A 27,431-nucleotide genomic window follows, 5' to 3' on the forward strand; every position below is an offset into this window, starting at 1 on the left:
GCTTTTACTTACCTGTCCCCAGGGTGTTAGAGCTATGAACATAACATTGTTTTTTCTTGGTTAGTAAAAGTAAGCTGTTCTGTTTCTTTAAAATAAACAAACAAAAGGCATGTGTTGATTAATGTTTTCTCTCTTTCTCTAAGGGTGAGGTGCACCAGGCTCTCATTGTTCTTCAGAAGGGAGTTGAATTATGTTTTCCTGAGAATAAAGCAGCATCTGACACCAAAAGTCAGCTAATCCATGGTCGGGCTATGTTGCTGGTTGGCAGATTTATGGAAGAAACTGCCAACTTTGAAAGTAATGCAGTTATGAAAAAATACAAGGTGAATACAACACAGTTTTTAGTAATCATATATTCATACATAATTTATTATATATATTAAAGTAGAGCCTAGAGACCCCAACAGAGATATAGTCCTCACTATGTTAGGTGCTCTATGAACATGTAAAAAAGACAGTCCTTGTCCTATGGAGTTTACAGTCCAAGTTAATTTAGTTAAACCTCTTGATACATACAGTTTGTAACTCTCTGCAAGAACTAAACCTATCCTTGGTGTAACTCCATTGAAGTCAGTGGAGTTATATGAGGAATAATTTTTTGGTTTTTTGCTAACAGATTTCAGGGTTGGAATTTTTCACCGGTATGTCATTGGGTTACTATGAAGGGACAGCTTGGCAGATAGTGCTCTCTCACTGTCCAGTGTAGAGAATAATGTATATGGATCCTCCTTAGTCTTACTATGGGAGTCATATGGAGGTGATGCTACCACTCTCTGGAGAGCTAGAAAAGAGCACAGGGCCCAATAACATCATATTGGCTTGGAAAGAAGAGTGTCGCCTACTGAATCACCAGTTTATCAATCATTTTTTCTGATGCTTGTCTAAATACAAGCCTGCTCAATGTTTTACACTTGAGATTTTCCACATTCATATTTCTGTCTTACTACAGAACTAATAATAATCCTGTAGCTAAGTTATATAGAAAAGTAAGCATAGAGAAAGTCTCAAAATCAAATTCACACTGCTCTCTACATGGAAAGCAGTGGAATCCCACTATTGGGCTATGTTTTTGGAGTTGCTGAGTTATTTGGTACACCTCACCTTTGTTCCACTCCAAGTGGCAGGACGAGCACAGCTGAATCTTACCTTTAATGCCATCCTATTCCTGCAATATTGCTTTTAAAAAAATTTAAAAAGTGTATCACAAACTTCACTGTCCATAGCTTTGTCATTCAGATCACAAGTTGTATGTAGTACTAAATCAGGGGTGGGCAAGCTTTTTGGCCCGAGGGCCACATCTGTGTACGGAAATTGTATGGCGGGCCATGTGCTCACAAGATTGGGGTGCGGGAGGGGATGAGGGCTCTGGCTGGGGGTACGGGCTCTGGGGTGGGGCCAGAAATGAGGAGTTTGGGGTGCGGGAGGGGGCTCTGGGCTGGGGCAGGGTGTTGGGGTGCAGGGGGGTGAGGGCTCCGGCTGGGGGTATGGGCTCTGGGGTAGGGCTGGAGATGAGGGGTTGGGGGGTGCAGGAGGTTGCTCTGGGCTGGGACCAAGGGGTTTGGAGGGCGAGAGGGGGATCAGGGCTGGGGCAGGGGGTTGGGGCGCAGGAGGGGGTCAGGGGTGCAAGCTCCAGGCAGCACTTACTTCAAGCAGCTCCCAGAAGCAGCGACATGTCCCCCCTCTAGCTCCTACACGGAGGCGCAGCCAGGCTGCTCGGCGTGCTGCCCCGTCCACAGGTGCCGCCCCTGCAGCTCCCATTGGCCATGGTTCCATTGGGAGCTGCGGGGGCGGCACTTGGGGTGGGGGCAGCGCGGCAAGCCGCCTGGCTGCCACTATGCATAGGAGCCGGAGGAGGGACATGCCACTGCTTCCAGGAGCCATGTGGAGCCACGGCACGCATGGAGCAGGGCAAGCCCCCAGCTGGAGCACCAGAGTGCGGCAAGCCCCGGACACCAGTTCCTGGCGGGAGCTCGAGGGCCAGATTAAAACATATAAAGGGCCGGATGTGGCCCCTGGGCCATAGTTTGCCCATCCCTGTACTAAATAGACTATGAAGTTAGTGGACTGGAGAATCCAATCCTATATGTTAAATGTATGGAATTAAGAAAGGAAATTGTAGGCTGATTCTCAAAGTCTTTGACAGTGAAATCTTGTACCCAGCATGTCCCAATGTCATGAGAGACTGAAAAAAGAGGGGGAAAAAGAAAATTCAAGAAAGCCAGAATATGTCCAAGTTGAAGTGGCTCCTGTCCTGCAAGGCTGGCTGGGCTTGGCTCCCCATTCAAGGCATTGCAGCCTGGCGCATGGGGTCACAATGCTGCTCACTCAGATTTAGCCTGGCTGCCCCCCATCAGGGGGATGGGCCAAAACTGAGCGGTGCTGACACGAACCTGTGCGCCAGAGGCAAGGTCACAATGCCCAGAGCAGGGAGCTGAGTCTAGCCAGCCCCATAGGGCAGGAGCTGCCGCTGAGGGGTGAGTGCGGGTGGGTTCACTCTTTAACCCCCCAACCTCTGGAGGCAAGACCCATTTTTTGTTCTTTTAATTTTCGGATCACTCCCCTTTCAAAACCTTGGGATGGCCGCATTAATGGCTTTGAGCCCAAAGGAAGTCATGCCATGAAAAATTTGGTAACTATTGTCTTAGGCTATGTGGTAGTCTCCAAAGAGAAGTGAGAGAAGCTCTTTTGCCAGTAATATATAGAATGCTAGAAAAGGTACTGTTGAGAACAATTCAGCATTGTCAGACAGAAACTGGATGACTTAATACACCCTTTCCCCTCTAACGTCTATGACACAATTCCCTCCATTTATTTGAAAGATCTTACTTTTAGAAAAGAAATAAAGAAGCAATGAATGATTCTTGTGTTTCACTAGCCAAAAATGGGAAGAAAAAGAGAAGTTGCATCCTGTCTGTAGATGAAAAACTTGGTTATGTTAGTTTTAAATAAACTATAATTTCCCCTCTTGGGAATATCCTCAAGGATCTTTTAGACAGACAAGGTGTGTGAGGTAATATAGTTTACTGGAACAATTCTGTTGGTGAGAGAGACGAGCTTTCGAGTTCCACTGAGATTTCTGAAGAAGAAGCTTGTCTCTTTTACCAACAGGTGTTGGTCCAATAAAATATATTACTTCACCCACCTTGTCTCTCTAATATCCTGGGACTAATCAAGCTACAACAACACTGCATACAAGGATCCTTTTGTGCTGTCTTGTTGTTACCAAATCAGGGAGGTCACTTACACCTGTGCAGAGTGGATGTAAAGCACTACTGACTGGGTGTGGTACTCTTTTATACCCTCTTTGCACGGAGGTAAATAATAAAAGTTTTCTGTCATAAAAACAAAACCTGTCTTATTTTAAATCCTCTTCCAAGAAAGATAACTTTTTTTTTTTTTCATTTTTGTTGCAGGATGTTACTTTTTTCTTGCCAGAATGGGAGGATGGACACTTTTACCTTGCTAAATACTACGATAAACTGATGCCTATGGTAACTGACAATAAGATGGAAAAGCAGGGAGATCTGATTAGATATATAGTTCATCATTTTGGAAGGTTAGATGATATAGTATCTTTGCTTTGGTCTCTTAGAAAAATATTTATATTGATAACATAATCCAACCAATTTATTTCCCACAAATTGTTCTTGTTTTTGAATGTTAAAATTTATATATTTCTATCTAACTAAATTTTTCTGCAATAATTCTTAAGAAGAAGCATGGAATTGTAGAAAAATTATTTTATTCCAACTCTGTGTTAATTATATATTGTATTAATTTTGTTATTAAAGGGAAATTAATTGTTAAATTCTTATGTTTTCATTTGTTTAAAATGAGCTGGTGTTTGCTGTCTCAAAATGAAATGAGACAAGGCTAGCTGTTACTAAGTTGATGATTATCTTCGTGCTTTTGATTGGAGCAAGTTTCTAAGTGATAGATGCAGATAATTCCTGTGGATGTCAGTTAGTGAGCATTATATGTTACAGTAATAGACATTACAAAAGCCTAAAATAGACACATAAACATCAGAATGGATATGAACATCACTTTAAATCTCTAAGTTTGTTTGCACATTCTTAAATATATGGTATAAAAGGCTGTATCTTAATTATAGGTGTGGATATGTAATTGCAGGTCTTTACAGTATGGTAACCAATTCATCTATCAGTCAATGCCAAGAATGTTATCTCTGTGGCTTGACTTTGGAGCAAAAGCATATGAATGTGAAAAAGGTAGAACTTTTTCGTACTGTTTTTCTGCTATCTTACATTTTCATAAAAGGATGTATAAAGATCTGTGAAAGCTGTATAAAATTCTATTGTTTTGGCTTGTATGCCATGTATTTTGAAATGCAGCCAAAATGACCCAATCCATTATATGGACTAAAACAAAATAGTGCCTGCGGTTATATGCACAAAGTATATAACTGGTGAACTTTAAACTCTTTCCCAAAATTTTGCACAATTTAAAGCAAAAAAGTTAGCTTACCAGATGTTACCTACAAGCATTTTTACATGTGATTATAACCCCCCTCAGAATTGAATTAATAATTGCAAACATTTGTTAAGTATGCAACATTAATTTCACATTAAAGTTGCCAAAAGAAAGGAAACGGAGAAAAAGAAATATGTTGCCTGTACCCTTTCACAAACATCAAGCCAGCTCACTTTGAAAACATTTGCAGTAAAGTGTTCAATTTTTTCACCTTTGCAGGACTCAGTAGCTGAAGGAGTTTTGTTCAAACTTAAAACCATACCAAAACAAAATCTTTTCCTTTGGGCAGTGTCCAAGCATGCAGCATTTCTGTCCAAAAGTCTTTCTCTGGAAATTTCACAGCAGGCATGGGCTGAGACACAAAGGGGGCTGTTCTGGCATATGCCAGCTGACTATGATCCCCTAGTGGCTGCATGTCAGCATGAGATTTTTCAGAGTGCAGTAGCATTCCAACCACAGGTCCTCCTATTCCTGGATGTCTCCTGGGTGCTGTAGTGGGTGAGGTGATATAGGAACTGGTATGCCTGCTCCACACTTTCCAAGGACTCTTTCCTCCTCCTCCTCTCTTCTCCTTGCCCCAGATACACACACCAGAATCTCTACCTGAAGAGATCTGATGGCTTTCAGCCCCCTGTGCACTATTTTGGGGAAGTAATCTGGCTTTCTGCGTTAGCCTTAATAGTGGTTTTATGGCCTTACCTGTAGCATTTTTTACTCCCAAGTAAGGAAACACTATAATAAAATACATGTTGGCAACCCAAACTATGTAGCAAATATGCTATAAGTCACTTATTCTTGCACGTACCCCAGTTTAATGTATGCCATATAGAAAATGTAGTTGCACACAAGCCAGTTAATTTAGTTTGTTTTCAGGGACAATAAATGGGCCTGAGAGAAGCAAATAATTTTTCAATTTAAAGGCTTGCTTATCCATGACAATGGGAGTTCCCCAAGCAAATCAAAATATAGAATTGTGCCCTGAGTTTGTGTATAATACTCAGAGAAACTTTAGGGTGAAAGATTTTTGTTTAAAAAAACAAACCAAAAAAACATTAACAAATGAGTGTAGTTCTTTAGGTTTGCAGCTTGTTTTTTATAAACTTGCATTTCAGAGAAATATGACTATAAACTTACTGTATTGTGTTTTTCCAGTTGGTCGTCCTGATCGTGTACAGATGAGAAATGATTTAGCTAAAATAAATAAGGTGATTACAGATCACACAGATCAGTTGGCACCTTATCAATTTTTGACAGCATTCTCTCAATTGATCTCCCGAATCTGTCACTCTCATGAGGAAGTCTTTGTTGTTCTGATGGAGATTGTTGCCAAAGTGTTTCTAACCTATCCTCAACAAGCAATGTGGATGGTGACAGCTGTATCCAAGGTAATTTGATAGGGATAGCTGTATTTTTATAAAAGTTCATATAAAATCTATCTACAAGAGAAAAATTTGAATAACCTGTTTACTGTATGTTTAAACAAGGTATTTAAATGGGCAGCTACTTAGATATAAGAATGTGATATTCTTCCCCATTTTGCACGCCACAAAGATTATGATTTCTAAGTTCAGAGACCATAGCTTGAAAAAGATAGAGTTCAAGAATCTCAAGGCTTTTTTCTGTCACTTTAAGCAGTTTTGTTTCTTTGATACTTTTACTACCTAGTGTGAAAATATGAAGCCATGAAAAGCTGTGGAATTTTTAATGAAATTTAATACTGAATATCTTTGATTTGTGCTCCATTTTGTTAAACTATCTAACTTCAAATATCTTGCAAAAATACAATTTGTCAATCACTTCAGAATTGTGTAATGGAGATTAGATATATAGGTTTAGTAAATTTTAACTTTATCTTCTTTTGCAGTCCTCTTACCCAATGCGTGTGAACAGATGCAAGGAAATCCTAAACAAAGCTATTCATATGAAGGCATCTTTAGGAAAATTTATTGGAGATGCAACACGCCTGACAGATAAACTACTAGAGCTATGCAACAAACCGGTACTTGTCCAAAAAACAAAAGAAACAACAAAACCAACCAAACATATAAAAACAAGACCTGCAGATCAGACATAGTAATTAATGTTACATAAAATATTTTTAAATGTGTTATGGAAAATATTTTTCTGTAGCTTACATCAGCTAATTAAATTAAATAGTCTCTGAGTGATTCTGTGAAATTGGGGTATCTTGTAAAATGATCTGTTGACATCTGAAATCTATTAGACAGGAAGAAATAAACATTTTGGAGCTAAAACTTAAATAGAGAAATAACATGATTATTTTAAATATTTGAGTTTTCTAGGAAGGTTGCCTGTCAATTTTTTATAGCGAATTCTTTTCTAAATAAACATCTTATTTATATTAACAATATTTTTGAATAATGAGCCATTTTTATGTTGCTTGTATGTTCCATTACTTATGGTCAGTGATTTTTTCCCTCCAATAACTTCTAAAAGATTTTAGCTCAAAAAAGTAGGCTGTCTGTAATGTTAGTGGTGAACCCCTGAAATCGTTAACTGGGATAAAATTCAGCAACTGCCTTTAATGAAACTAAGTGGGAGAAGAACTAAAATATAGAGACATAGAAGTTAATATACTCTATTCTAATGGACCACGTTTTAGCACAAATAGAACTCTTGAAACATGATATATTTTTTTCACTTTTTGGTGAAGAGTATTCCATAATTGGAAGAGAGAGACAGTGATATTATTATGAGGACTTATTCTGTATTTTAAGCAAAATGTTTCTTGATTGATTGATTTTTATTTATTTTAGGTTGATGGGAACAACTCAACATTAAGCATGAGTGTTCATTTCAAAACACTTAAAAAGCTAGTAGAAGAGCAGACATTTAGTGAGATCCTCATTCCTTTACAGTCTGTAATGATACCCACTCTTCCATCAATTCCTGGCACACATTCTAACCATGACCCTTTTCCTGGACGCTGGGCCTACATTGCGGGCTTTGATGATACGGTAAACTTCTTCTCTGCTCATAGTTTAGATGTCATTTTAATAAATTGCAGCTAAGTTTACTTTTTTGCTTAATTAGCTAAAAGTGAAGTGGGGGAAATGATGAGAGGTTTCTTAATTATATTTACTGTTCAAATAAGAGTGCATACTAATTAAAAGAAGCACTGAGGACCAGCTTGATGGCTAGCTTCTTGGTACTACAACCTGAAAGAGGGGCACTGGTACTAAGATCAAGTTTTGGCTAGGGTCAAATGAGTTGTAAACTAACTAAAATAGGAAGTGCTAGCACAAATGTGGCTGTTAAGATTCCCGAGGTTTTTTTTGAAGAATAACCACAAGATTTAATGACTACTTCCATTTTTCCTTTAGGTGGAAATCCTTGCATCTCTTCAAAAACCAAAAAAGATTACTTTAAAAGGTTCAGATGGAAAAGCCTATATTATGATGTGTAAACCAAAAGATGACCTAAGAAAAGACTGCCGACTCATGGAGTTTAATTCCTTGATTAATAAGGTTTGAAGATGATTTTGAAAATCTTCCCTATGGCTGTTGACTAGAAAAATGATGAAGTAATCAAATTATGAAAGTATTTGACTCCCTATATCCTTGAAAAAGAAATCTTTATGGGAAAAAATATTACTTCAATTAGTGCCCAATCCTACCAAGTCTTGAGTGCATTCAACTTCCACTGATTTCTGTGGGAGTTGAGAATGCTCATAGAATTGAGACTTCATCAAGAAAACAGTAGCCCATGTAAAATTTGGAGGAGTTACTTGTTATCTTTCTGCCCGTACCCTAGCCTACCCCGTCTACTAATAATTGTTTCCCCCTAATCTCGTTACAGCTCCCTCTTACGGAGGATTTCTTCATTGCTAGGCAATGATGGGTAGATAAACAGTGATTATGGCAAAACATTAACAACTATGGAAAGAGAATATTTTTATCCTAATTAGGTTGTCTTTTTCACTAGTTCACCTAATGTTAATATACCATATTTCAATGAGGTCAAGGAAAATGGTAGTGGCTCTAGAACACTAACCTACTAACTAACCCAGACATTCTATTTAAAGGGTTTATTCAGCCAGTGATCTTTATTGTAAAATCTTTTTTTTTTTTTTTTTTTAGGGCAAGTAGGGAGGAGATGTAAAAATTCTGTTTACTTTTGATTTACTGCAAGTGTGGAATTTCAGAATTTAAAACCCTAGATTATGGTGGGGGAAATTTAGATGTGGACATAAGAGTGGCCATATTGGGTCAGACCAATCATCCATCTAGCCCAGTGCCCTATCTACTGACAGTGGACAGTGCCAGATACTTCAGAGGGAATGAACAGAAGAGAGCAATTTTGAGTGACCACCCCCTGTTGTCTAGGCCCAGATTCTGACAGTCAGAGGTTTAGGGACATCCGGAGCATGGGGTTGCATCCTTGATCATCTTGGCTAATAGCCATTGATGGACCATCCTCCATGCACTTATCTAATTCTCTTTTGAATCCAATTATACTTCGGCCTTCCCAACATCCCCTGCCAGTGAGTTATACATGTTCACCATGTGTCCTGTGAAAAAGTACTACCTTTTGTTTGTTTTAATTTTTGTTTGCCTATCAGTTTAATCGGGTGACCCCTAATTCTTGTGTTATGTGAAAGGATAAATTTCCTGTTTGCTTTCTCCAGGCCATTCACAATTTTGTAGACCTCTTATCATATGCCCCCCTTAGTCGTCTAAGACGAACAGTCCCAGGCTTTTTAGTATTTCTTCATATGGAAGCTGTTCTGTATGCCTAATAATTTTTGTTGCCTTTCTCTGGACTTTTTCCAATTCTAATGTATCTTTTTTGAAATGGAGTGACCAGAACTGCATGCAGTATTCAAGGTGTGGACATACCATGGATCTATATAGTGATGTTATGATATTGTCTCTTTTATTATCTATCCCTTTCCTAATAGTTCCTAACATTTTGTTAGCTTTTTGACTACTGCTGCACACTGAACAGATATTTTCAAAGATCTATCCACAATGACTCCAAGATATCTTCCTTGAGTGGTAACCGCTAATGTAGACCCCATCATTTTGTATGTATAGTTAGGATTATGTTTACCGATGTGCATTAATTTTCACTTATCAGCATTGAGTTTCATCTGCCATTTTGTTGCCCAGTTAACCAGTTTTGTGAGATCCTTTTGAAACTCTTTGCGTTCTGTTTTGGATTTAACTATCTTGAGTAATTTAGTACTGTATAGTCTGCATATTTTGCCATCTCAGTGTTCACCCTGTTTTCCAGATAGTTTCTGAATATGTTGAACAGCAATCGTCCCAGTACAGATTGCTGAGAGACCCCACACTTTATCACTCTCCATTCTGAAAACTATTTATTCCTACCCTTTGTTTCCTATCTTTCAACCAGTTGCTGATCGATGAGAGGACTTTCCCTCTTCTCCTATGACTGCTTAGGGCTAGTCTACATTGGCAATGCTAAAGCGTTGCCACAGCAGCGCTTTAATGTGGCTTGTGTAGTCGTGGCAGAGCACTGGAAGAAAGCTCTCCCAGCGCTCTAAAAAAACCACCTCCATAAGGGGCATAGCTACCAGCACTGGGAGCGCGGCTCCCAGCGCTGGTGCACTGTCTACACTGGCGCTTTACAGTGCTGAAACTTGCTGAGCTCAGCGGGGTGTTTTTTCATATCCCTGAGCGAGAAAGTTGCAGCGCTGTAAAGTGCCAATGTAGACAAGCCCTTAGTTTGCTTAAGAGCCATTGGTGAGGGATATTGTCAAAGGCTTTCTTAAAAACCCATGTACACTATATCAGCTGGATCACCCTGTTACACATGTTTGTTGTCGCCCTCAAAGAATTCTAATAGATTGGTGAGGCATGATTTTCCTTTACAAAGGGAGACTCTTCCCCAGCAGATCGTGTTTGTTTCTGATAATTCTGTTTTTTACTATAGTTTCAACCAGTTTGCCTGGTACTGAAGTTAGGCTTTACTGACCTGTAATCGCCAGTTTTGCCTCTGGAGTCTTTTTAAATAAATCATATTACCTTAGCTATCCTCCAGTTATCTGGTACAGAGGCTGATTTTAAGGGATGGGTTACATACTATAGTTACTAGTTCTGCAATAGTTTCTTCTGAACTCTTGGGTGAATGTGGTCCTGGTGACTTATTACTGTTTAGTTTATCAGTTTGTTCTAAAACCTCCTCTATTGACACGTCGCTCTGGGACAGTTCCTCAGATTTGTCAACTATAAAGAATGGCTCAGGAGTGGGAATCTTCCCCACATCGTCTGCAATGAAGACCAATGCAAAGAATTCATTTAGCTTCACTGCAATGGCCTTGTCGTCCTTCAGTGCTCCTTTAGCACCTCAACTGTCCTAGTAGCCCCACTGACTGATTTGCCGGCTTCGTGCTTCTGATGCACTTAAAATTTTTCTTTTCAAATTCTTTCTTGGCCTGCCTCTTAATACTTTTACACTTGACTTTCCGGGATCATGTTCCTTTCTATTTTCCTCAGTAGGATTTGATTCTCGATTTTTAAAGAATACCTTTTTGCCTCTAACCACCTTTTTTACTCTGCTGATTAGCTATGGTGGCATTTTTTGTCTTACTGGTTTTTGGGTTTTTATTTATTTGGGGTATGCATTTAGTTTGAGCCTCTGTTACGGTGTTTTTAAGTAGTCTACATGCCATTTGCAGGCATTTCACCCTTGTTACTATTCCTTTTTATTTCCATTTAACTGGCTTCCCCATTTTTGTATAGTTCCCCTTTCTGAAGCTAAATGCTACTGTGGTAATTTCTTTGGCAAACCTCTTCCCCCCTTCCCCCCCCCCCGATGTTTAAATTTAATTACATTACGGACACTATCGCTAAAAAGTTCAACTGCCTACTCCTAGACCAGATCCTGTGCTCCACTTAGGACTAAATCAAGAATTGCCTTTCCTCTTGTGAGTTCCAGGACAAGCTGCTCCAAGAACCAGGCATTTACATTGTCCAGAAATTTTATCTCTCTATCCCTGAGATGACAGTCAATATGAGGATAGTTGAAATCATCCATTATTACTGTGTTTTCTGTTTTTGTAACCTCTCTACTCTTCCAGAGCATTTCACAGTCACTGTCACCATCTCGGTCAAGTGTTTGGTAATATATTCCTACTGCTATACTCTTATTGTTCAAGCATGGAATTTCTATCCATTGAGATTCTGTGGTACAGTTTGATTAATTTACGATTTTTACTTTATTTGATTCTACGCTTTCTTTCCCATATAGTGCCATTCCCCTACCAGCGTAGCCTACTCTGTCATTCCTATATATTTTGTATCCTGATATTACCGAGTCCCATTGATGATAATCCTCGTTGCACCAAGTTTCTGTGATGCCTACTATATCAATATCCTCATTTAATTCCAGGCACCCTACTTCACCATCTTAGTATTTAGACTTTTTGTATATAGGCACTTGTACGTTTTTGTCAATATTCAGTTGCTTGCTTTCATGTGTTATATTTAAATGGGACTCTTTTATGTTTGACTGTTCCTCACTAGCTCCTACCTGTACTTTACCAATTTCTTTCCTATCCTTTTTACTAGGATATAGAGTTCCCCTTTTAATAAATTCATCCCTAAGGGATGTCTCCTCCCAAACCATATGCTTCTCCACACGTGTCAGCTTTCCCCCAGCCCTTATTTTAAAAAATCCTCTATAACCTTTTTAATTTTACATGCCAGCAGTCTGGTTCCATTTTGATTGAGGTGGAGCCCATCCTTCCTGTATAGGCTGCTCCTTTTCCAAAAGGTTCCCCAGTTCCTAGTAAATCTAAAACCCTCCTCCCTACCCCATCATCTCATCCACACATTGAGACCATGTAGTTCTGCTTGTCTTTCTGGCCTTGTGCATGGAACAGGAAGCATTGCAGAGAATGCTACCTTGGAGGTCTTGCACTTTAATCTCTTACTAGCAGCCTAAATTTGGCCTCTGGGACCTCTCTCCTACCTTTTCCTATGTCGTTGATAACTAAATGTACCAGGACCACTGGCTCGTCCCCAGCATTGCACATAAGTCTGTCTAGTTGTCTCATGAGATCTACAACCTTTGTATCCAGCATGCAATTTACCATGTGATTCTCCTGGTCATCAGAAACACAACTATCTATATTTCTAATACTCAAATCCCCCATTATTATTACCTTGCTTTTCCTAATAACTGGGGTTCCCTCCCCAGCAGGATAAAGAGGTTAAAGTTATCAATTTATTTTGATCTTGTGTTTGTGGTGATATTTGGTAACGTTATTTATTTTGTTTTATAAATAGTGCTTAAGAAAGGATGCCGAGTCACGTAGGCGAGAACTCCATATTCGAACCTATGCAGTTATTCCACTAAATGATGAATGTGGGATAATTGAATGGGTGAACAACACGGCTGGCCTAAGAAATATCCTGATCAAACTGTACAAGGAGAAGGGTAAAAAAACTTGTATATAAAAATTTATGTGAGGGGGACAGACAAAGAGCAAGGAGATGAGATAAAGTAGAGATGCATATGTTGTTGTCGCAGGGCTGATACACTCCGTCACTCCAGGGGGGCAGGGGGCGGGGGCGGTGAGAGGTGCGTCACAGCCCCACTGTCTAGTTGGAAGGGCTGTCCCTCGTCTCAGGGCAGCTTCGTGGCCTTAGTCCTTAATACGACCCTTACTCTCAGGGCAGTGTGGTCTAGTGTCCAGAGTCCGTAATACAGCCCTTTCTCCTAGGTCAGCGTGGCCCAATGGCCAGAGTTAATACTTCAGCCCCTTGCTGTCAGGGCAGTGCGGCCTAGCGGTCAGAGTCCATACTACCGCCCTTATTATTTGGGCAGTGCAGCCCAATGGTCAGAGTCGGTGAATCGGCCCTCTCTCTCTCTCAGGGCAGTGTGGCCTAGGGCCAGAGTCCGTAATACTGGTGAGTGGGACCACCACCCTAGGGTGGGTGGTGGCCAGGATAGGGGGACCTGGGCTTACCCTCTCCACTGGGTCCCAATGCAGGGCCCTATCGGTGGCAGGGCTGCCCACCACCAGCTTGGCGGGGCTCCAACCGAAACACGCCAAGCCTTGGTCCGGTTCTGTAACTGTTTCCCTGCCAAACTTTCCTGGGTTACTTCCTACCCAAGTCTCTGGGGTTCTCTGTCTCGGGGATTCTCCGGTGTCTCCCCTCTGTGCAACGTCCCATGCTGGTGTGTCGGGGTCCACATCTGACTGGCTGGCCTCCATGTCTTGGAGTGCAGGTGGTCCTCCCTCAGGAGCTAGCAACACACCTCCTTCCCCATGGAGGTCAGCCCAGACTGAGCTGCTCTGCTGGCTTTTATATCCTGCTTCCAGCTGGAGCATGCCCAGCAGAGCCGGGGGTGTATGGCCTCCAGGCTAAAATAGAAGGGTTAACCCCTGCTGTACTAGTGCAGGGCTGATACACCCCGTGACACACTTATAGAAAATCTTTTAGATTTATAAATTTTAGGCAAAAATGAGCTCAGTGATGCATTATCTTACTAGGCTGTACAGTACCTCTCAAACTGAGAGTTATGTGGCTGATTTATGCTGCCTTTGTTTAGATGTGATTGTAGCTCTCAGTAAATGAGACAGAAAGCAAGTGATCAGACCCCAAACTTCTAGACAAAACTGAGCTGTAGAAGGTGTGATAATTTCATTCTGCTGCCCATCTTCTCTTCTAATTCATAACAAATGGGTAATGGCTCCCATCTGTGGACTTTGGAGATGTTCCAGTGTTGTTGCTAGAGGCTCCAGGACTAAGCCCTGTCCTTCAACTCAAGCCCCCAGAAGGAATTTCCCATTCGTTATGAATGAGGAGAGAAGCTTCCAGCAGGAAGAAAATTATCTTGTAAGAAATTTCTTTATCTTGTCCTGAATGCTGGGAAGATGCAGCAGATTGTATTTAGCCATTACCAGCACACCATTGGCAGACTTTTTGTTGTATTCATAAATGCAAGAATATCTAAACTTGCTATTAATGTTTTTCAGGGCATCACAAAGATAAACCTTATGTGGCTTTCTTTTAGTGCTGAGAATTTAATCTTCTTAATCCATTCTTATTTCACTAGTACTGCTGCTGAAGCTGGTTGTCATTAAAAGGAATATGTGTACAGTACTAAGCAACAAAATAATGCTTGGCTTTTATTTTGTCTTAGGTTTTATGTCCATTCTTATTTTTTGCCTGTCACTTTTATGATGCTTGTTTTTAATCTTAATCATTTTTATCATTTATCAAATTAACTGCCACAATGACTTTCCAGTGAAAAGTCAGAATCCTTTGCTTTTCAACAAACTTAACTTTACATTGAGCAGCATAATAAAATCAAAGTTGACCATTGGAAAAACTTTTTTTAGGGCTGTCAATTAATCACAGTTAACTCACACGATTAACTCAAAACAATTAATCACGATTAAAAAAGTTAATCACGATTAATCACACTTATAACAATAGAATACCAATTGAAATTTATTAAATATTTTTGGATTTTTGTTTTACATTTTCAATATCATTTTCAATTACAACACAGAATACAAAGTGCACAGTGCTCACTTTATATTATTTTTGATTACAAATATATACACTGTAAAAATAATAAACAAAAGAAATAGTATTTTTCAATTCACCTCATACAAGTACTGAAGTGCAATCTCTTCATTGTGAAAGTGTAACTTACAAATGCAGATTTTTTTTTTTGGTTACATAACTGCACTCAAAAATAAAACAGTGTGAAACTTTAGAGCCTACAAGTCAACTCAGTCCTACTTATTTTGCCAATTGCTAAGACGAACAAGTTTGTTTACACTGACGGGAGATGCCGCTGTCTACTTCTTATTTACAATGTCACCTGAGAACAGGCGTTCACATGGCACTTTTGTAGCCAGCACTGCAAGGTATTTGCATGCCAGATATGCTAAACATCCGTATGCCCTTTCCATGCTTCGGCCACCATTCCACAGGACATGCTTTCATGCTGATGATGCTTGTTAAAAAAATAATGCGTCAATTAAATTTGTGACTGAACTCCTTGGCGAAAAATTGTATGTGTCCTGCTCTGTTTTACCCACATTCTGCATATATTTAATGTTATAGCAGTTTTGGATGATGACCCAGCACATGTTGGTTTTAAGAACACTTTCACAGCAGATTTGACAAAATGCAAAGAAGGTACTGATGTGAGATTTCTAGAAATAGCTACAGCACTTGACCCAAGGTTTAAGAATCTGAAGTGCCATCTAAAATCTGAGAGGGATGAGGTGTGGAGCATGCTTTTAGAAGTCTTAAACTATAGAACCCAAACCACCAAAAAAGAAAATCAACCTTCTGCTGGTGGCATTTGATTCAGATGATGAAAATGAACATGCATCAGTCCGCACTCCTGTGGATCGTTATCGAGGAGAACCCATCATCATCATGGAAGCATGTCCTCTGGAATGGTGGTTGAATCATGAAGGGACATATGAATCTTTAGTGCAGATGGCATGTAAATATCTTGCAATGCCAGCTACAACCGTGCCATATGAACGCCTGTTCTCACTTTCAGGTGACATTGTAAGCAAGAAACAGGCAGAATTATCTCCTGCAAATTGTAACCAACCTTGTTTGTCTGAGTAATTGGCTGACCAAGAAGTAGGACTGAGTGAACTTGCAAACTCTAAAGTTTTACATTGTTTTATTTTGGAATGCAGGGTTTTTTTTAACATAATTCTACATTTTTAAATTCAACTTTCATGATAAAGAGATTGCACTACAGCAGGGGTGGGCAAACTATGGCCTGGGAGCCATATCCGGCCCCTCAGATGTTTTAATCTGGCCCTCAAACTCCCACCAGGGAGCGGAGGGTGGGGCTTTCCCTGCTCTGGCACTCCAGCTGGGGGCTTGCCCCACTCTACACATAGGGGCAGCCAGCGGGCTCCACACGCCATCCCCACCCTAAGCGCTGCCCCCACAGCTCCCATTGGAACCATGGCCAATGGGAGCTGTAGGGGCAGCGTCTGCAGATGGGACAGCATGCCAAGGCGCCTGGCTGTGCCTCTGTGGAGGAGCTGGAGCGGGGATATGTTGCTGCTTCTGGGAGCTGCTTGAGGTAAGTGCTGCCTGGAGCCTGCACCGCTGACTGCTCCTGTGCCCCAAGCCCCTGCCCCAGCCCTGATCCCCCTCCCGCCCTCCGAACCTCTTGGTCTCAGCCCAGAGCACCCTCCTGCACCCCCAACCCCTCATCTCCAGCCCTACCCCAGAGCCCGTACCCCCAGCCGGAGCCCTCATCCCCCTGAATCCCAACACCCTGCCCCAGCCCAGAGCCCCCTCCCGCACCCTGAACTCCTCATTTCTGGCCCCACCCCAGTGCCCGCAGCCCCAGCTGGAGCCCTCACCCCCTCCCGCACCCCAACCCCCAATTTTGTGAGCATTTATGGCCCGCCATACAATTTCCATACCGAGATGTGGCCCTTGGGCCAAAAAGTTTGCCCACCCCTGCACTACAGTACTTCTATGAGGTGAATTGAAAAATACAATTATTTTGTTTTTTACAGTGTAAATATTTGTAATTAAAAAATACAGTGAGTGCTGTACACTTTGTATTCTGTGTGGTAATTGAAGTAATATATTTGAAAATGTAGCAAACATCCAAAAATATTTAAAATAAATAGTATTCTATTGTTGTTTAACAGCGCGATTAATCGCGCTGTTAATTTCTTTTAATCGCGATAAATTTTTTTAATCACTTGACAGCCCTACTTTTTTTGTACTTCATCTGGATCAACCACACAGCACTCAAAATTTTTTGAGCTGCAGATGACAATAGAGGCTTTTTCTTTCACATGCGTCAACTGGCATGATTAATGGATCATAGGGATTTTATAGTGGAAGGCAATTTGTTTACTTCATGTAACCTGGCTCAGCCAAGATCTGAATTTGTAATGTGCTTGCACGACTGCCTTTTTTCCTGAGTTGCCAATACTTTTTTAATATTAATTTAATTAAAACAGTAAAACCTGTTCTAATTTTGGTATTTTAGGCTACACTTGATGAACTCTAAATAGTAGTTGGGGGGACACCATATATAAGACTTGGTTTGTTACATCTGATTGAAATCTTTTACAGGAGTGTATATGACTGGAAAGGAGCTACGTCAACACATGCTTCCAAAGTCAGCACCTTTAACTGAAAAGCTGAAAATGTTCAAAGAAACTCTTCTGCCCCGACATCCTCCTATTTTTTATGAATGGTTTCTGAGAACATTCCCTGATCCTACTTTATGGTCAGTTGCTGTGATCATGGTAGTTTAATGACACTAGTTTATTTTCACAAAATGTAAATGAAGATAAAGCAGATAGAAAATGAAGTATGTACTAAACAAGATAAGACTGGAGCTTTTCACATAGAGCACAAAAGTTATTTAAAAGCTCTACATTGTCTAAAAGGTTGTGCAAGGGCAAGTGATCCTAGGTTTTTACATTGGATCCTTATTTTCTGTAGGTACAGTAGCAGATCAGCCTATTGTCGTTCCACAGCAGTGATGTCAATGGTTGGTTACATACTGGGTTTGGGAGACCGCCATGGTGAAAATATTCTTTTTGATTCTTTGACTGGTGAATGTGTGCATGTGGACTTCAACTGTTTGTTCAATAAGGTAGGAAATGTCTTGCTGATCTTGCTTATTTTTTAAACACTTGTAAGTTCAAAATCCACAAATCTCTCCAGCTTTTTCAGTATTTCTTTCACTTTGAGACTCTGAATATCTACCAAGATATCCATATACCATTGTGTTCTTATTCAGATGTTTTAGAATATATAAACCTATATATCAGTGGGGAAAAAAATCTTACACAAAGGCATTATTGTCCTGTATGCCTTGATAATTAAAGCAGTCTTTTGTTCAGGCAACATCACGTGAGCTTTCTTTGGATGCACTAAAATGTCAGCACACATGAGAGTACTTACTCGATGTTTACAAAACATTCTAATTAGTCTTTCTTTCTTTCACTGCTGTTGTGGATAATGTAGTTTTGTACATCAGTCACTCAAAAGAGAATTTGCTGTGGAAGAAAGTGGCATTTTCTTTTTAACTGTGGCCAGAATGGGTTTTGGTATTTCTATTGGAAGATCTAGTTGGTGTTTGGTTTAATTCAGAAATATGTAATATGGGTCCTGTTCAACTAGTTCCCCTGTTACATCTTCAGTGCCAACCATTTGGCCTTGTTGGTCCTATTCGACCTTGTTTTTAAAACAAACAAAATGTTTTGACTAAGTATCTCTAAATTATGAGAATAATGAGAATTTTAAAACTATCATCAGAACTTGCCTGAGGTAGTGGAACAAAGATAAAATTTAAATCTTGAAAGCCAATGTATGATTTAAAACAGAAAACATTAAAGAATTTTAGGTAGTTCTCATCAGCCTTTCACCAAACTCCTAGTCTTTGTCACCTTTATTATTCTATATCCCATATCTATCGTCAATCCTTTGCTCATGCCAAATTTTCCTAAATGGTGAGATGGACTTGTGATTTGGCCAAATGTCTGCTAGCTAAGATGAGACCTCCAGAAGCAATGCTGACATAAACCAATTCAAATCTATGCCAGAATCACCTGAATTTGGTATACTCTAATGGTAATAGTTAGGCAAGATAAGTTAGTTGTTTGGCCTGCAGTGGGCTGACATACAATTTGGAAAAGAAACTTTATAGAAATAATAAATCAGAAAAAGTGTTCTGAAGTGAACTTCACATTTAATTAACTTTTTATTAATTTGCAGGGGGAAACTTTTGAAGTTCCAGAAATTGTACCTTTTCGCCTCACACATAATATGGTCAATGGAATGGGTCCAATGGGGACAGAAGGTCTCTTCCGAAGAGCTTGTGAAGTCACAATGAGGCTAATGCGTGATCAAAGAGAACCTCTAATGAGGTACATAACAATCAGTATTTGATGTTTTAATAATAAAATTATCTAGTTTATGATATAAACTTAAAATGTTAACTGCTGGTCCCTGAGCCAGTTCTTTTGGGGAGAGAAAAAAATCCTCTTCCAGTAGCACAGATTGAGTCTGACATGCACTTTGTGTATAAAACAGTATAGCTAGTCAACACATCTTGTTAACTGTAGAGTTACTTTCTAACTGGTAATAAGAAAAAGTACCAAGGTTTACTGTGGATAGAAGTTTTACCGTCTTATACTAAATTTCTGGTTGTTCTCAAAATATAACTTTGCTTATCTTTTATTTACCTCAAATTGTCTCTGCTTTAACCCTCTTCTGTTTAGTTCTTTTGAGCTAGATCCTCAGCTGCATTGCTCTTCTCAGATACTGGGGGAATCCTTGGCTGCCTGTTTGAGAAAGCTGTGACTAGGGTCCCAATGGGGGCCAGCTATGATCACTCAATTAGGGTGAATTGCAAAGAATGGGGCAGACAATCCCCGTAAAGCTGGTGGATATTCCACAACTTAGGTTTACCAAGCCAGCATAAAACAGCTTTTTTATTACCTTACTGGTTACTCAGAAGTCCAAACAACACAATTCCCTTAAAGTGATCCAGCCTCAGGCCTCCATCCACGTACCCACGTCAAATATGATGAAAATTTCTGTAAATCTTATTTCATCATATAAAAGAAAAGGTTCTGCCAATCCCAAAGGATCGGACACATTACCTCCCAGGTTAATGAATGTTTCAGATCTTACCCAAATACATGCTACAGCCAATTCTTATTAACTAAACTAAAATGTATTAAAAATCTACAGAGACAAAGTATGGTTAAAAGATAAATATGTGTATAGCGAGAGAGAGAGTTCAATTAATTGAGGTTCAGATTCATAGCATAGATGGTGAGCTTTGTAGTAGCAAAGAGTTCTTTCAGAAATAGTTCATAGGTTATAGTCCAATGTCCAAATATTGTATTCAGGGTGTACCAGTATAACTGGGACCTCAGTTTTGTGACTCAAACTTCCCCTGATGAAGCCTAAGCAGATCTGAGATGACAGAATCAGGACCCAAGGATCTTTTATACAATTTCATGTCTTGTGACAAGTTGGGAGTTCAAAAGGTAATTAGCATGACTTTGAAGGAGGTCCATCACCGGTACTCAGCTATAGAATTAACATAAACCGATTTGCTTGTTCCTCCACCATTCACACATTATTTGGTATACATTTCAAAGAGAGATGAATACAGAGATATCCCATTTTTACAGTTCATTTGAATCAGAGGTTCTCAAACTGTGGTCTGCGGACCACTGGTGATCCACGGATAGTTCCCTCTAAGGTGCGCACGTGGGCGGCCGCACACGAGAGAATGAAGGGCCACCCACCTAATTAGTGGAGCCACACAGGCATGGCTCCACTAATTAGGTGCCTGAACCCTGGAGAAGACACACATGTAAGGTGACGTGGTGGCCTTGGGGGCAATAGGGGGTAGGTGGGAGGGGGCAGTGGGAATTTGGGATGTACAGGACTGCGGCAGCCAGAGAAAGAGGCGACTTTGCCCAGCTGCGGCTGCTGGAGAGAGATGATCCTCCTTCCCAGCCTCAGCTCTGTATGCACAGTGTGCACCTCTATCACAAGTGGCATAAAAATTTGGCTGAATGCTGACTCCCACATTTTTTCAAACTGAAGTCCAGGCATAGGGGATAAATGGAGACCATTGATTTGTTGACAGGTTTTCTTCAGTTCTGTTTAACAAATGTTAATTTTGTTTGTGGTGGTATTGTTGCATGTTAAAAGAATCATTTAATTTTTCTCTAGAAAACATTATGTCAAAGAGTTTCATGTGTTTTTTAAAGCTAGCAACAGATAAAAGTAACCTTATTGAAAGAATTTTTGGGGAGCTATGAAGAGTAGCATTTCTCATTAAATTGGCAATAATCACTTGTTGTCAAACTGTGGAGTCCTTCATTACACAAAATGTCCATTAAATAAATGTAAGTTTTGTTTGGTTAAGGGCACCAGAATTTGATCCATTGTGAGCTGAATCAGTGATGCTCAGTAGTGATGACAGGCATAGAGTGTCTTTATTCCTTTGTGCTTGTATCCCATTTCTGAGCATTTGGCCTGCCAATATTTAGATCATGATGGATTAATTGTAGTACAGACTAGGAATCTGTCGAGGATTCATGCTTAAATTGCATGTTCTATAATCTGCTTTTACTTCCTGGAGTTGCCACACACTTGCTACATATTTCACTAGACTGTTGGTAGCAAAATTGCTTACACTGACTAGTTTTGCATTAACTTGAGAACAAATTTAAGAGCTTTACTCAGAGAAACATGGAAGATAGCTCATGTTCTGAGGGCTGTCAGTTACATTACTGTTCCACTAACCTATCCGGATGAGTAATAAAACCATTATTTTAACTGCCTTCTGAAAGGTATGCTCTGTTATTTTAATTGCAAAAGCTGCTGTTAGAGGATACAAGATCTGATTCAAAAAAATAGTTGTGTTGTTTATAACTGCAGTCATGGACAAAGCTAACCTTTATGAAATTACCAGTAGTGATACTTTAGAGAGAACTGTAAAGGAAATAGACTCTTTAAAATAAAAGGAGGGTCTTCGCTAATGTTTTTCCTTCCTTTAGGAAATAAAAAATTATAGGTTATTAATTAAAAAGAAAAGGAGTACTCGTGGCACCTTAGAGACTAACCAATTTATTTGAGCATAAGCTTTCGTGAGCTACAGCTGTAGCTCACAAAAGCTTATGCTCAAATAAATTGGTTAGTCTCTAAGGTGCCACGAGTACTCCTTTTCATTTGCGAATACAGACTACCACGGCTGTTACTCTGAAACAGGTTATTAATTATTAATATTAAGTAGTAATGTTTTATTTTAGCAAACAGAGTGTCTGTCTTGCATTTTAACAATTAAAGTTAGTAGTCAAAAGATTCTATTTAATTTGTCATGGTCAAAAGTTTATAACTAATCATTTCCCACACAATGAACACTTTTTTTGTTTGTATGTTTTTAGTGTCTTGAAGACTTTTATCCATGATCCCCTTGTAGAGTGGAGTAAACCAGTGAAAGGTCATACAAAAGCACAGGTGAATGAAACTGGTGAAGTTGTCAATGAAAAGGTCAGTTGCAAGAAGTTTGATCTACTCTAGAACTAACATTTCATTATTTTATATTTCACAGTATCATCAATTGTTTTGGTCTAATTTATGCAAAGCTTTACTTTCCTGGGTTTTTTCTTCTAAACCTGTTGTAGCTGTTTTTTATTCATGATCTCTTTGCTATTGTTTAATCCTTAAAATATTAGACTGATATTTCAATAAAAACCTTCATGAGACCTACTGTACCTTTTTAGCATCATTCTCTAACGCTGTGTCTATACTGGTAAAATTAGGACCTATAATTGCAGTTCCACCTGCCATGGAAGCTGTAGTGTAAAGAGGGTTCATGCATTTTTACCAACATGTTATCCAAAGCTACTAGATGACATGGTGATGATACCACTTGAGCCCTGTCTGTGTTATGGATTCCACTGTTTCTACCATCAGTGTATCTTAACCCACTAGAACACAGTCCCCTTCAGAATGTGGAATGGAACCCACTCTCTTGCTCTGAGTCTGGAATGGAATCTCTTGCTCTTTTAACAACCTAGTAAGTTACACATATAAAACTACATTAAAAGAACATTATTAGGGAGCGCCAGCTCTGCAATAGTTATGGTTGAGCAGCATTGTCTGTTTAAAGGTCCACTCTTCTAAGTACTATAAAATTCACACGCTTACATGGATTGTCTTGAAAATTTCTGTGCCTCATGGGGATGCTGGCTAGAGTTCATGATCTAAATTTGGATAATATAAGCAAGAGATTCCAAGATATGGTCCTCCCCACCCCCAACAAAACCCCAGCATTTTACAAAATCAGGGGCGTGTGTATGTATGTGCATGCACGCACACTGCACGTCTAGGGCTCAAACTATGGCTCTAATTATTCCTCAACTGATCTCAGTCACTTGACATTTATCTCACCTAAAGCACTGCCCTTTGAGGAAGCAATATTAAAAATCTTATTAAAGGAAGATGTTACCTTTCTAGAGAGCTATGGGCCAAAAGAGATTGAAATGTCCATAAGTAGCAAGACTATGGCAAGAAGGTTACCAGACATCTTATTGTCACAGTAGCTGGGTGGCTCAAAGGGATAATCTGTGGTAATTGAGCCTGAGCTACACATAGGCAGTGTGAGTTTAAACTGCTGCCCTTTTCCGAAATCTGTGAATTATCTGTAGGCATGTTGCTACTATCAGCGTCTGTTAAACTGACTTTATATTTTTGGGAAATATGCCCTGCTAATTTGTACAGCTAATTTAGAAGGGTCTCTAGCTAATTTCTGAAATTACATATTTTCAGCACAAAGTTATTGATAAGAGATTACGAAGAGAAGTAAAATCTGTGACAGTCAGTTTGGAGTTGTGGCAAGCAAGTCAACAGTGGATACTATGTTGCATTAAGATTGTTTGTGGAAAAATATAGCGAGAAAAAAGAAAAACCCTGCACGTAGTATTCATTGATGTTGAGAAGGCTTATGCCACATTCCGAGATAAGTCATCTGTATAAGAATGAAACAGATAAGTCTTCATGTATCAGACTCATCCAGGACATATACATGGATGCTGTTACTACAGTTTGAAGGCCATATGGAGAAACTCACCCGTTTCCAGTAAGAGTCAGAGTCCATCAAGACATGGCACTAACCCCCTTTGTATTCACGTTGGTGCTTGAATCACTTACAGAAAACATCCAGAGACTGGCACCTTGGTGCATACTTTTTGTAAATAATGTAGTGCTTGTGCAGGAGAACAAAGAGGAAGTGGAAGAAGATGGAGGTGTGTACTTGAAAGAAATAGTATGAAAATCAGCAGAAATAAAACTGTATGTTTATAGATTCAATATCTTGCAGTGTGTAGATTCAGTGATATCTTGCAGGAAGACAACAGGACTGTGAGTTTGTGGGGGTCAGCCACCATCAAAGGTACAGAAGTTCAAATACCTAGGTTCAATAGTTCAGCGACAACATTTATAAGCAGTACAGGAAAGGCATGGGCTAAAAGGAGAGAAGAGAGTGGAGAAAAGTAGTATCTAGAAGACAAAAAGAAGAGGAGTATTTGTGGCACCTTAGAGACTAACAAATTTATTTGAGGATAAGCTTTCATGAGCTATAGCTCACAAGTTAGTCACCCTGAAAATGAGAAACATACAGTTCATGATCACCTGTGAAAATTCTGGTTTAAGTGACTTGGCTAGCATCACATAGAAAGTCTGTGGCACAGACAGGGATAGTAGAATTCTGTCCTCCAGAGCAGTGTTCAAATGCCTTAAGCTGAAACCAGCCTACCCTCTAACTTCTGCAACAAATGAGGCAGGGGCCCTACAGACAACAGTCTCTTTCACTTCAGAACCCTGATTCATCATCCTCAGAACAGGTCTGTCATGTGCACTGAATGAGATCGTGTCGGGGGGGGAAAGGGTATGTGAGCAGCATCAAGCATGTAATTAAAATCTGTATCATAAAGGGGCTGCGTTAGTATACGGGGACTGAAGTAAGTTTGTACAGCTAACTTTAATTCTGGCATTTCCTAACACTTAAGAGCTTGACCTTGCTGTTAGTCTTTTGATGTTCTTTTAATGTAGTTTTTTTGTATGTAATACAATATATGAGATAAATGAATGAGTGATCTTATTAAGGAATATATAGCTTCTTTCAGTGTAAGTTGAGAGTATATTCTCATTGGTTGGTGATAAAACTGATGATACCCAAGAAAGGGACCTCACAATGTGTATGGCATAATAGTTGTGTTTTGCCTGTTTTCATGGTTGAGAATTAGTCAAAATACTTTATTTGGCTCAAGTCCGGTTCAAACTTGCAGACTCATTTTTTGAAATCAGAGGAAAACACAATCTGGCCCACATCAGAAAAATCAGTCAAAAAAACAATAATCCCACCATTGTCTGGTAAAAAATTGCTTTTCTGAACGTAATATGTCTGAACGTTTTTAACTACAGTTGACTCTTGGCCTCTTTGTTACTGAGCCATATACATGTTGTGATAACAAAAGGATTTATATCAAATAAAACACATTTTATTACTACCTGTTTCAAGAGGTTGTGCAATAGTTTATTCAATCTTTGATAAGTTCTAGCTGTAAGATTAATGCTAAGGCTATAGCTTGCCCAACAAGCAATCAGTCCTTGAGAATGATTTACTTTGTTCATTTTCGTCAAACTATTTTGAGAAAAAGTTCATAGATATTTGGATATTAAATCTGTTTATGTGGGATCTAGAATACATGCTGTAATTGGCCAAAACTTTATTTGAAAGAACAGAAACTGTTACAGATGTGACAAATGTATGGACATGTGAATTTTAAGTTTTCTTTTTCCGTGTTTGTAGGCCAAGACTCATGTCCTTGACATAGAACAGCGGCTACAGGGTGTGATTAAGACTAGGAACCGGGTAAAAGGATTGCCCTTGTCTATTGAAGGGCATGTTCATTACCTTATTCAAGAAGCAAACGATGAGAACCTGCTCTGCCAGATGTACATGGGCTGGGCCCCATATATGTGAAATACTGCCTTCAAAACTTATGCTGCTGTAATATTTTTTTTAAAGAAAATGTTGTTGAATTCTTTTAGTCACTGTACTATTTTCTAGAATTACTACTTTTCTTGATTTCTGATTTTGTGCATATCTACATTACAACTTAATATGCAGCCTATGTAATATATACTATATAGTTGTAGTACATATGCTGTGTATATTGTATACATATATAAATACACTCATTGCACTGTATGAGTTTGAAGATACATACATTTATACATAGATATTTGTATTTATGGAGACTGTTTTATATATACAGAATACAATACATGAACTATTAAACAGAATATACAGTCATCTCAACGATGCAGGTGTGTGTTTCCTATATACTTTATATTCATCTACAATATTTATGAATGTGTATGTATACTCCCATATCTGAGCAGGGTCTAAATTAGCTTTATAAAAAATTTTTATATATATATATATTATTTATTTTTAGGGAGGGAGACACTTATTCTATTTCTAATTAATTTATTTTGTAGAAGACAAGTATTGATATTAAAAAAAGAATGTATATAAAATTAATTTTATATCAATATGGTTGAAATGGGATTTTTAGCTGTAGTTGTATTCATGTACCTATTTCAGAGCGGTTTTCCAAAACTAGAAACTTTTTTGCAAGATAGTCTCACTGAGGTTTTTCTGAAGTTTTGCTATTGCTCATGGGAAGCCCCCAGGAATTTTAAACTATTGTATCAACTGGTGGCACCTGTTTGACCTATTTTCATTCCTCTAAACCACCTAGTAGAGCATAGTATGGAGTGTCACCAAGAGGCAGGTTTATTCCCCACAAACTCCTCCAACTGAAGAGAATAGCATTTCCTGATTTAGCCTTCTGAAGTGACTTAGATCATTCGTGCCCTTAATTTTCTTCTTTTATTTGTACTTTCTTGTTTTTACATCCCTCCCCTGTGCTAGAAAACATTTTGTGCACTCAACCCCACCTTACTTTGAGACGGCCCTCAGCCCCCACAGAAACCCTTTTAAGAGCTTTCTACTGAGAACCCAAATAGAATGAAATTTGTTATACTATGATGATTATTGCCTCTGAGCACTATTTGAAAATAATACTCCATTTTTACTGTCCCCATTTCCCATCCCCCATCCAAAAAAGACCCTATCTGGAATTACAAGGGGCATACATAATCTGAATGAAAGTAATCAAATAGTCTGTATTCTAATTCCCTGCTCTTTGCATATGTATTATCTAACTTAAATGAAGCTCTTTTGGGCAGAGCTTTAGTATTTGTCTATGAAATGTCATGAACATGTATGGTGCAGTAGGAGTAATATAATGGAGAGAATCATTCCTTGGGATTTGTGCACAGAATAGCCCCTCCACGCACGGATCTCCATCCTTC

The 27,431-nt window shown here is 39.3% G+C and overlaps 1 protein-coding gene across 1 annotated transcript in view; it reads left to right on the top strand.

The window, feature by feature from the left end:
• Positions 1-26,364, top strand: part of ATR (ATR checkpoint kinase) — a 79,404-nt gene extending 53,040 nt beyond the window's left edge. The window contains exons 35-47 of the mRNA XM_074963836.1: positions 144-323; positions 3,414-3,556; positions 4,135-4,232; positions 5,647-5,879; positions 6,359-6,493; positions 7,272-7,472; positions 7,839-7,982; positions 12,771-12,921; positions 17,580-17,736; positions 17,955-18,108; positions 19,233-19,384; positions 22,430-22,535; positions 25,858-26,364. Of these exons, the coding sequence (XP_074819937.1) occupies positions 144-323; positions 3,414-3,556; positions 4,135-4,232; positions 5,647-5,879; positions 6,359-6,493; positions 7,272-7,472; positions 7,839-7,982; positions 12,771-12,921; positions 17,580-17,736; positions 17,955-18,108; positions 19,233-19,384; positions 22,430-22,535; positions 25,858-26,031 (2,028 nt within the window). The 3' untranslated portion in view covers positions 26,032-26,364. The remainder of the gene's footprint in view (positions 1-143; positions 324-3,413; positions 3,557-4,134; positions 4,233-5,646; positions 5,880-6,358; positions 6,494-7,271; positions 7,473-7,838; positions 7,983-12,770; positions 12,922-17,579; positions 17,737-17,954; positions 18,109-19,232; positions 19,385-22,429; positions 22,536-25,857) is intronic.
• Positions 26,365-27,431: the final 1,067 nt, after the last annotated feature.

The sequence above is a fragment of the Natator depressus genome, chromosome 9 (assembly GCF_965152275.1).
Source record: "Natator depressus isolate rNatDep1 chromosome 9, rNatDep2.hap1, whole genome shotgun sequence".
NCBI lineage: Eukaryota > Metazoa > Chordata > Testudines > Cheloniidae > Natator > Natator depressus.